This window comes from Anabas testudineus, chromosome 15 (assembly GCF_900324465.2).
Source record: "Anabas testudineus chromosome 15, fAnaTes1.2, whole genome shotgun sequence".
NCBI lineage: Eukaryota > Metazoa > Chordata > Actinopteri > Anabantiformes > Anabantidae > Anabas > Anabas testudineus.
Window position 1 is genome coordinate 1,981,256 of NC_046624.1, and position 11,236 is coordinate 1,992,491.

Here is an 11,236-nt window from a genome sequence, read left to right on the forward strand (position 1 = left end):
AAGTAATAATAGTATAATAAAAGCTAAACCTAGAAGGCAAACTGTATTGTTGATTTAGAAGGTCCAGTTGGTATTAGCCATTGTAACTGAGGGGAAAGCTAATAAGAAAGTTGGGCAAACTGTCACTGTTTTATACTTGGCTACGTAATGAGTGATAAATAAGCGGATTTGACGAGAGGTACGTGAAGGCAGCACGGCTGGAGGAAGACACTAACAACACAAAGCTACAGCGAAGAGCTGGAGGAGTAACTGTAGCTGGAGGCTACTGCGCTAAATGAGGTAAATGTCGGCTGTTTATCTTATTATTACGGTGAGAAAGACTTTGAACGGCGGTTGTAGCAGTTTGTTAGTCACAATGCTCCGATATACATCCCATAAGGGACTATTGTCTGACTTCCGCCCATCAAAACCAGTAACGTTGGTGGGCGCTGGAACAGGGCTAGACACTGGAGGAGGAGGGGGTTGGTAAAAATGAAACACTCTGGTGAAAAATAATAATTTACGAGGAGGTTTTAAAGAACCGTAAAACGTCTTTCATTAGTTACATATGTCGATAAGCAAAAAAGACGTTTGAACTGGGTTCGTGTTGCCCATGTTTTCATAGGAAGGTCTGTATTATCGCTGCTGTCACGTTAAAGCTCCTATCTTTTAAATAGCTTTTAAGGTTTCATTACGTCTCTCAAATGTTTGTCATCTCCATGTGTACGTTGTTCATGGAGCTAAATAAAGCGAGCTCTGGTCTGAAGGTGAGGAAGCACACTGCTGTGATGAGCAGCTCCACTTACAGCGTGTGATCAGTCTGTGTCTGACACACTGTATGTTTATGTTCAGATGAAGGAGTCAGCTGACTGACTACAGCTCTGTGTTAGTGATACACACACAGGTTTTGCAAGGGGCCCAAGGGGTCAGAGGGCCCCTGGGACAGAGTAACATACAACACAGAGTTGTCCTGAAGAGACGACCAGAAATGGGCTCAAAATCATCTCAGGATCCATAGGAACCTGTTTAAAGTGAGAAGTGCTGAGGGCACCACAATCCTAACTTCATTCATTTATTTGCTATTTAGTAATTTCACCCAACACAACAACACTGACACAAGTGACAGATCAGCTGTTAAAAGCGATTATTTCTCAGTAACATCTGGTGACTATTCAAGTTTCTCTCTTCTGTATTTGTCTGGAGAAGTGAAGAGCATTTCATTATTAGTATAACTGCAGAGATCACTTCCTCCTTTCTGTGACGTGTACTCCATTATCGTGTGACCTGCTGCTAAACAACATGTTCAAAGCGTGATGTTCAAACAACAAGTTAGTTGCAGTGAACAAAGCTTTACTCTGTTCTCGGAGTCAGCTCAAAGCGGCATTGTTTCTGCAAAGCAGTAACATTGGTGTGTGAGTTGTACACATGATGTGTCCGTGAACACACTGACCCGCTGGACACACAGTGTTCTTCCTCGTTTGTTTGGTGAGCTCAGGCAGGCCTGAGCATGCAGTCTTAATGAGATCAGTCAGGTGAGGAGCAACGTATCATTACACTGTTTGGACCCAGCTGGATGCTTATCAGGCCCGCTGCTTAGTTATCTCACGACAAAAGGCACAGACTGTCCCATGACCAAGCAACTGGAAGTGTGTATAATAAGTGCCGCTAACACATACAACAAACCATACAATAATTGTATTATTTTTAGTTGAAGCGGAGGGCAAAGGATTATAATTTAAATGTTAAGAAAGGTTGATATAGGAACTAAAACTAACGACTAAACTCAGGCTAACGTCAAAAGTCAATTTGTTTTGCTGCAACAAAACAAAACTAAAGAAGATGCAGGCAAGCTACTGTAATATGAATATAACCAAAACTCAAAATAACTGAGAATAGGTGTGGTAATCAGCATACGTGTGTGTGCAGCTTCAACTGGCAGAATATGGCACCATTTTTCATGTGTCAAAATGGCACAGAGTTCTTTGTAAACATATGATTGAGCACAATCACTATCCACAACAATCATAACAAACAGCACTCTACAATCCCCAAGTCTCCCAAACACTGATGAGACCGTCATATAGCCCTTTCAGCTTGACAAGGCTCACTTTAAAGGTGTTTGCTGACTGTAGCCATTGTTGTTCTGTGCTTGGTGTTACTGTTGCTGGGAAGCTGTAGACATACAGTATATGAATGTAAACAGTGACATAATGACATAGATCTATTTGACTCTTTGAAAAACCATAGCAGTTTGCAGATTTGCTAGTTCAACCTGAAACCAGCACCAGCCAAGAACAAAAACCTAGTTTGTGTCAGTTGAAAAAAGGGTAACTGAGAACCAGATTTTCTGTAGCTAGCAACAGTAAACAAATTAATATAAATAATAATAATAATAACAGTAAAGTAAAAGTGGTCTAACCCTGTGTCTAAAAATCATTGTTGTGAAAGATTTTTAAACACAAGTGTTCAGTCTCTTAAATCACTCATTCACTGCATGTTAAATATACTGGTATGGGTCTCCTGTTTTAGAGGTATACTGTGCAGGACTGTGTTGGGAATGGTCTTTACATTAACTGTGACAATGTTAACATGTTCTGCTGCCACCACGTGGCCAGAAACTAGATTAATTCAGCTTTAAATTTTCTGCTTGTGTTTGTGCCTGATACTATATGTATTTCTTTTATTACAGTGCTCTTATGTGCCTTGAGTCACCAACATGAGGTGCGCTGATGTGCGGAAACTTAACAGAAAGCTCCGCAACAGACCTACAGTTCCCCCAAGGTGCATGACATTTACATTTAGGTCATTTGGCAGACACTTTTATCCAGACTTACAAGAGAGGTACAAGACAAGCAAAATAGCTAAGCCAAGAAAAAAACATTAAATTTCTACATTTTTTTTACATTTAATTGCAGAGAGAGTTCTGTTTTTAGCTGTCGTTAGCTGGCAGACCTGGATGAGGGAGTTCAGGTAGCCAGGCGCTTTTGAGTTGACCACTTTGTAGGTTATGGTAAGGGTGTAACATGTTTCTTTTTTGGGTAATCAAAAATGAGACGTTTTGCTGCATCTGGTAACCCCATCAGTAAGTCAAGATGAGATATGACCAGAGTTGCATAGTCTATTAAGGTCTGATCTTTCTCATGTGGAAAAGGGCAAATCTGCATGCCACTGAGACAGAGAAGATGCGATTAATAAAGCTCAGTTGATCATCAGTGATAACTCAGAGGTTTCTGGCAGACTCATGTTTTAATGATAATAAAACAAGACATCTTAATTTCTCTTAGGCAACAAAATATTGTTTTATAACACTGAACCTTGTTGTATTCCTTTAGTTGACAGAAACGTCTTACATTTCATTTGCCCAATGGAAGCCAATGGATGCAGCGAGCGGTGGAAGACTTTCCCAGGGTTGAAATACAGCAGGAGAAGCTTGAGTCCGAATGCAAAAGACAACAAGACAGAGAGAGACAGAGGACGAACACACAAAAGTGTTACTCTGGCGCCTACCTCCAGGTATCTGACAGACAGATCTTACGTGATGAGAAAGCCTCTGTTCTCTGCAGAACAGCAGACATCAATCTTAAAGAAGACAAATCCACTGAAGCAGACAGAGAAGGTGAGAAACACAGAGAAAACTACATGTTCTAGTAACTGCAGACATTTCTAGACATGTTATGTAAATGAAATGGTAATTTCATATTGGTCTGGAATTTCAAATACTACAGTAACTACCTGCGATAGCATAGGCCAAATAGAAAAATAAAAAATGAAAAAAATTAGGCAAAGCCTATGAGCCAGTTTAGGAAGTCCACCTCAAGTCCACATTGGTCACTGAAGTAACTTAAAAGTGACATAAATAATAATAAATAAACATATACAACAAATTTACTATTGCATTGCATAACATTGCTTTTGAGTTGCATTTTTGTAGAGCCCAGTTTTATTAATTAGTTTTTTAAAATGCATCTGTAGAACTACAGCCAACAGCAATGTCAGAATTTCATTAAAATGAAATAATAGTATGAAGAAGCCATAACCCATTCACATCTCGTAGCTGGTGTCAATACATTGTCAGTGATGTGTCATCAGCAATCCACACAGGTACAACTGCACTAATCCCAACATGTGAAACCAACTGAAAACGGTTCACTTCATCTGCCAAAAACATGTAAAGAGCATGCACAATGAACATGGAAACTTTTAAAATATGTCATGAAAATGGCACTTAATGATATAACGATGAATAGAGCTTATCTTATGATAATATTGTAGATAATACACCTTATGTCAATCATGTATATGCACACTGCACCCATCTTCACAATACTATAATAAAGTAGGGGTGGGAAATGCCAGTCATCAGGCAGCCCTGCTTGTTTTCAATCTGCCTACTGCAGATTACCTGTATCAGGTTAATCAGAAGCTGGAAGATACCCTCTCAGATGAGACTAGAGTAGGGGAAGACAAAATGAATTGAAGGACAAGAATTGAGAACCCATTTTAGAGCATAACAAAAAAACATCAGATCATTGTTTCATTCTGTCAGTTTTCTGCCTTCCAGGACAGACAGTCGGATGTTAGCAGAAGAAAACACACTGACGAAGACTTCCAGACCAGATCAAGAGAGGAACTGAACCTAGAGAGCTTGAGCTCTCCTTACAGAGATATCACACCTGCCTCAGCCTCTATAGAAGACCTTGACACAACCTTGGGTATCTCAGAGCTCAGGAGTAGGTTTTGCCATGAGGGACCTGTTTTTGGATCACCTCAACTGAGCCTCTCTAGCTCTATCCCGCTGGTCCAAAGACTAAGGCCACCCCTGACCTCTACTGTCCTGTATCCAACCTACATCCCTCACTCAGGATCCAGGTCAGGCCATAGTCAGCTCAGGCTTGGGCGTAGTGAGAGGAAAGGTGAAGGGGAGACCAAATTATCTTTTTTTGGAGGACACTCAAAGGGAGAACCCATGACTCCCTATCAGTCAAACTATTGGGCCTGTACTATCCCTAAAACATCGCCTCCATCTCCGGACAGACGCTCTTCGCACTGGAACCCTAACAGAGAGTACCAGGCTTTGCTGGACTACACTTACCCTCTGAGACCAGGACACAGTGTGAGTCCATGGGACAGTTCGAACCTCCATGAAGACTCTGTGCTGCAAACGGATCTCCAGGACTCAGGAATTGAAATGGAACACCTTTGTAGCTCCACCAGTCTGTCAGTGTTGGACTTTTCAGTGAGCGGCATGGGGAAACCTAGAGAAAGAAGCCCTGTTGGTGCGGGTCATAGGTCCCATGACCTGCCAGGGTTCACCATATCCTCAGATGATTGGGCCTCCAGCACTCCGCTCTCCTTAAAAAACCCTGTGGGTTTGTCCTTGGACAGTTTAGACTGCAGTAACGACAGAGGTGGACTGAATCGTTATGACAGTGTAGGTCACAGTCATCAGCAACATGCACTGACTTCCTCCACCTCCACTGCTTTTATCCGCTCCACCAGTGTCCTCCCTCGGTCCAGGTGTGTGGGTGGGGAGGTGGATGAGGAGTTCTGGCCTCTTCCAGAACAGCTGGAGGAGCTGCAACTGCTTTCCAGACAGGTCAGTACTGCAACAGGCATTCTGAGAACATTAGCTTCTTTGAGAAATCTAAAAGTGAAGTGTTTTCCGTGGTACATAATTTCATGTGTCATTTCAAAGATTGCACTACTTCAGTTTATTCCACCATTCAATAGATAACAGTAGCAAAGAAAAACACTAAATGAGAAGATGTAACTGAAATTCTGACTGATACTGTGTATACCAATGTTACAACAGTATAATATACAGTATGTAAATTGACACACAGTTCCTTTTTGCAGCTAAGTTTGTATAAGACACGACAACAAAGCTGCACTATGTACCAGCACCAGCAATCATGCATCTTAAAATTGATATAGACATGAAAATAAATGAAGGTTAAATTTGGGATTTATATTATCAAAGTAAGGCTTTTGGCTTGCTCCTTTCAGAGGTCGCCACAGCGAAACCTATTCCACATGCTGATTTGGCATGTGTTTTTATGCTGGATGCCCTTCCTGCCAAAACCCTCCCGTTTTTTCGGCCTTTTCTAGACCTTTACATTGTAATTCAGTTTCAAAAAATGTAATAATGAAATATATGGCCACTTTGCATTTCAACTTGAAAACTAAAATAAAATGTTGACCAATTCTTTTCCAGACCACTCATCCTGCTGATGATGGACTTTACACACAATGCAACAAATATTACAAGCAAATATTTTCGTTCAATATTTTAGTCTTACCACAACATAGTGACATTTGGTCCCGCTAGAAATTTTGTAAACTCCAGCTCTTGGTTTGTGAACCCAGCAGCCAGTGTAGTGCACACAGCTTTCTATCTGATCAGAAGATCATTAAGTCTAACTGGTGCTTAACTCCATTCTGTTAAAGCTACAGTTTGCATCTTAAGGTAGTGCTAGTATGAGAGCATGTCAGTTCACTTTATGATGTCACTAAATCATGCATTGGTTTCAGTAACAGTAACTTTGATTCTACAAGGATTCATGATGACCCCTCTAAAACATTCTGTAGGAGCTAAATAAAATGCCTCACATCTGGAGCCATTTTTACAAATGAACTCTGGATAATATTGGAAGAGTTATTGTGTAGAGTTGTTTCACACATGTAGCGCACAGTGGGAGATTGTCCAAGTCAGACACGTTCTCACATGGGGACAAATTCCACATGATTTTAGCAGTGGTGGAGGCTCCGAAATTACCCAGACAATGTACCAGGGGGTTTGCAGGATGAAGTCCAGGTAACCTCTGGGACGTCTGCCTCAGACATTTGCGTTTTCACATATTGCTTATTCGGTTATTGTCTAGATAATGTATGTTCAGGTTTTCAGTGCATGATTGAAAGCAGCTTTTCTCGGCTAAACAGACTGAGAGTATGAAATCCTTGTGTGCAGGTGAGGGAGGTCATGACCCACCTGAGCCAGCCTGTCAGAGCCAGTTGGGAATCTCTGGAGCCAGGAACTACCTCCATCCTCTCGTCCATCACCCTGCCTGAGAAACAAGAGGCTGAAAGCAATGAGGAGGAGCCGGAGGTTGAAGTCGAAGAGTCGAAGAGCATCGAAGAAAACACAGAGGAGGGAAAATATGAGCTGGACAGAGAGGAGAAGAGCACTGCTCAGACAGGTACGTGTTGTATAGGTGTTTTGATTTTGGGCCTATATTTAAACTTGAGACTTCTGACCACATGAGACTTCTGACCACAAACACAGTGGACAAGATGTGGAATTTAGTTAGTCATTCTAGCAGCACTGAAGCATTACATCTTTCAAAATCCATCATCTGTCCAACAGCAGTTCATCACAGGAGGACATCTGGACCCTCTGTGGAGCCTGTTGGAGAAGGGGGAATGACTCAGTCTAGTCTCAGGGAGGTAGAGGCTTTGGTCGAGCAGCTGTGTGGCCTCACCCTGCCTGGCAACCAGCGGAGCAGGCAGGAGGACCAGGAGCAAAGGGATTCCCTGATGCGACACATCCAGGTAGAGAATTGATCCCTTGATCTGATTGTAACTGACCCCAGGGAAGGCTCAGAGCTGCAGGGTTTTATTTTCAGTACACACTCTGACATTTATCACCATATATGGCGCATGTTCTAGGTGTTCTGTTCACATCTGGAGCAGCTCATCCAGCAGCTGTACACAGTGTCAGAGAAGATGGAGCTGCTGGCTGCCCCCGCTGTGGACATTGACAGTGTGAAGTCGTCTCTGGCTGAGTATCAGGTGGGGCCCTCTTACTGTACTTTTGCAAAGTAAATTGGATAAACACTGGACTAATCAATAAATTGATTACAACAAGTAACAAGTAAGAAGGAGATTGCATAGACGTCTCCTAGTGTGTGTTAGGTCAGGTATCCGCACACCCAGTCCCATAGAACAAAGTCATGTCTCTGGTTTCTGGTGTCTGGTTTTCAGAGTTTTCAGAGAGAAGTGAGCAGCCATCGGCCCCTGACTTCCTGCGTTTTGCAAACAGGACGGCTTCTCCTCAGCTGCATCGACACCACGTCTCCACGTCAGTCTCTCGACAAATGCAAAAATATCAGCAAAAGATTCTATCATCTCTTTTCAAGTTTGTTTTTTATTCTGTTTCCTGGTTTCCAGTTTTAAGAGACGCCCTGCTACTGATTGAGAGGCAGTCTGGAGCTCTGCAAACCCACACTGAACTCTTCCTCTCGTCCATCCTGTCTGCCATGGACTGCCTGACCCAGCCCAGTCAGCCCAGTCCAGTCCAGAAGTGCGGAGCAGATGACCTGCATCCTGTAGAGATACAAGGTTCTACCATGTGAACAGACTGCTACTGGAGACTTGTAGACTCTCGGACAGACTCCTGGTCTTTCTGTTTTGTCGTAATATTGCACTGCTTTTCTACTCACACTTACTGTCACTTGTATTTGTCAGGACTTCACTATCCTCCGCTCTCTTTCAGTGCACATTAATAGACTGTTACATAGAAGTGACTCTGCTGGAAGGAAGAACACAAAGGTGAATAAGTGGCAAATGAGGTGCTGCTCAGTGGCAGCTGAGGTTCTTGAAGATGTTTCACGTCTTATCCTATGTCTCGGTCATTTAGCTTGTTGTTAATTGACACCTTTAGAATGTATTGCTGTCACAGACATGATTTTAATAGAGGAGTAAAGGAAGCCATCTACTGGATCAGACTGGAACAACCATGACCTAACATCACTGATCCCTCACTCACTGTACAGTGGTCTTGACTCCTCTATCAGAGTGGGGCAACAATCCACCTGTGACCTCGACAACCTTCAAGGTGATAACGGCTTAACAACTGTTATAATTGAAGAAGTGATTTCAGATGAGAATCAAAACATCTGAAAGAACCTCATGCAAATCCAGATCAGGCCAGCTGTGGTTCTGATTAAGCAGTTATCCATGAACCACTTGTCTATAGTTTGATTCCTGGTTCTTCTTAGGGACCTGTGTCCCAGGACAAGACAGTCAATCCCAAACCATTGATGCCTTTACCATAGCTGTTTAATAGCACTGAGCAGCCCTTTGACTGAGAATCTTTACAGATAATTTTATTAATTATTCAATTAATAAAATAATTGATTCTCAATGTGAAGCTTGGATAGGCCTTTGAATGCAGCTGTCTTTCAAATGAGCGTTGGTATCATCACGATTGTAGTTAATATAGTCTGCACTCCACTCGACAATACGTACAACTCCTAAAACCTGCAAACAAGTTCATTTGAACACTTCTGGCTCCCTCATCCTGAAGCCAAGGTGTTTTTCATTGTTAACACAAAGTCAAAAGAATTACAGGTTTAATTCTACATCATAGAATGCAACCTTACGAGCACCTCTCACACCCTCGTTTCTGAGTGTGAGGGAATCGGGGAAAATCCCACTGGCCTCTTGTGGAGGGTATGAGGGTGATGCTAACTTCTTGGTTGGATGAAAAACATCATCCCCACAGCACTCTGTCTCAGAACATAAATTCCCATTGTGACCTCTGTATGAACAGGAGCTGGACTATGTGGCCACTGGTTGTGTGCAGTAACAAGCAGTAACTTTTCGAAGCTCCATTAATTCTGTGATTTACAGCACTTAAAGACAACACATGAACAGTTTTTGAAAAGATTATTGATTATACAGTGATTATTGTAGGGGCTCAGTGATGTCAGACAGTGATCAGCTGTGCAGTGGAGCATAGAACGTGGCACTATGGTGTGAATTTTCTCACAGATTTAATAAAGTAATCACATTTGTACACACAGCCTTAACACACGTTTGTATCTGTTCCCACTGATGTCGCTGTTCTAATGTTAACAAGTGCGGTAAAGACTCATTCACTCTGTTTTCTTTGTCTCTGGTTTTCTCTGCGGCTACTTTCTTCCCCAGAAACACAACACAGAGCACCAGTTTGGGTGGACCCACCCTTTAAGTAAAGGTTTCACATATTGTCATTTCATCAAAGTCGCTGAATAAAGCTTTTTGTGGTTTCAGTCTCTGTGTCCACACTTAATAGTAAAGTGACTTTAAACACTGTGACAGAGTACTAACATACATGCTAGTGGAAAAGTACTGCACTAAGATCATAGTTTAAACAGTGTAGAATTTGATGCTGGTAAATGTAGAAGTTTAGTTCACATTAGTTTGATTCATTCTCAAAGATTCTGACTAAAATGTGTTGTTACCTACAGACTGTGGAACAGAAACAGGAGGCGGATTTTAACCACCTTATTTAGATATTGACAGGAGGTCAATCCATCAGCATTATATTACATTTACACATTTGGCAGACGTTTGACCCAAAGCGAATTACAAGCTACAAAGCAAAGGCAGGATAAGTTTAAGGAGGTCTTGCCTAAGAACTCCTACAGGAGTTAAGTAGGTCACAGCCAGGATTTGAACCCCGGTTTCCTGCACGGAGGGCGGTGATGTTACCGCTGTCAACCAATGCTGAGAGGACACAAATCTGACTGTCTGCTCAGTTTTATAACAGCGTGACAGAAGTCATACGCAATTGTTCAAATAGTACTTCCCTTTTGACTGAATGGGAAGTACAGTATACCAAAGTATTTTGAATGCAGGAGTATCTGTTGGTGTACTGGTCATCTGTCATTTACTTTAGTAAAAGCTGCAATATCACAGTGTAGATATACTCTGTTATCAGTTACTTTCTGAAGGCTCATTTCAAATGAATACATATGTTATTATTAGAGTTGAAGTACTGATGCATTATCATGTTTAATGTTACAGCAGGTAAAGGTGGAGTTTAGAACAGCTTATACAGTATGTAGCTTGATGAGTATGTTTTGAATCTTAACCACTGTTTTGAGGTTATTTTCACTTAACTACAATTCAGAGAAAAATATTGTACTAGTCCTTACTAGTACTTTTTTCGTAAAACAATATTGACTATGTAACTTTGCAGTAAGTATTTGACTCTTTATTCAGATCTCTGAGCTTTATTTTTTTCTTAAATACTATAAAGTTTATACATTTATGTCATTAACAGCATTGAATTCAACAGATTAAGATACATAGTTTTCCTATTGGAGTACTTTTACTTCTACACTTTTGAGTACAATCTTAAGAGCATATAACTACTACTTTTAATTATGTAAAACTAAGTATTTTTTGAAGGTGATACTTTTACTTGAACATTGTGTACTTCTACCACCCCTAGAAAAGTGCCAACTCAGGTCTTTACTCTCTCCCGTTAACT

The 11,236-nt window shown here is 41.4% G+C and overlaps 1 protein-coding gene across 4 annotated transcripts; it reads left to right on the plus strand.

Annotated features, from left to right (window-relative positions):
• Window positions 1-199: 199 nt before the first annotated feature.
• On the plus strand, window positions 200-10,010 carry cep68 (centrosomal protein 68). 4 transcript variants are annotated; one of them, XM_026356613.1, is made up of 9 exons: window positions 200-279; window positions 2,669-2,760; window positions 3,312-3,595; window positions 4,526-5,575; window positions 6,947-7,175; window positions 7,343-7,527; window positions 7,645-7,767; window positions 7,960-8,056; window positions 8,146-10,010. In XM_026356613.1, the coding sequence occupies exons 2-9, from the start codon at window positions 2,709-2,711 to the stop codon at window positions 8,328-8,330; spliced, it is 2,205 nt and encodes a 734-aa protein (XP_026212398.1). In that variant the 5' UTR covers window positions 200-279; window positions 2,669-2,708; the 3' UTR covers window positions 8,331-10,010. The 4 variants fall into 4 exon arrangements, with proteins under 4 accessions (XP_026212398.1, XP_026212399.1, XP_026212400.1 ...); XM_026356614.1 differs by having other exon boundaries at window positions 7,346-7,527; XM_026356615.1 differs by having other exon boundaries at window positions 4,541-5,575.
• The last annotated feature ends 1,226 nt before the right edge of the window (window positions 10,011-11,236 follow it).

What these genes read in the sequence shown, in the direction of transcription:
- cep68 (XM_026356613.1), top strand. Translation starts at nt 2,709, where the DNA reads ATGTGCGGAAACTTAACAGAAAGCTCCGCAACAGACCTACAGTTCCCC. An exon ending in CACTGAAGCAGACAGAGAAG is followed by an intron (nt 3,596 to 4,525) that starts GTGAGAAACACA and finishes TCATTCTGTCAG; the next exon opens with TTTTCTGCCTTCCAGGACAG. An exon ending in TGCAACTGCTTTCCAGACAG is followed by an intron (nt 5,576 to 6,946) that starts GTCAGTACTGCA and finishes CCTTGTGTGCAG; the next exon opens with GTGAGGGAGGTCATGACCCA.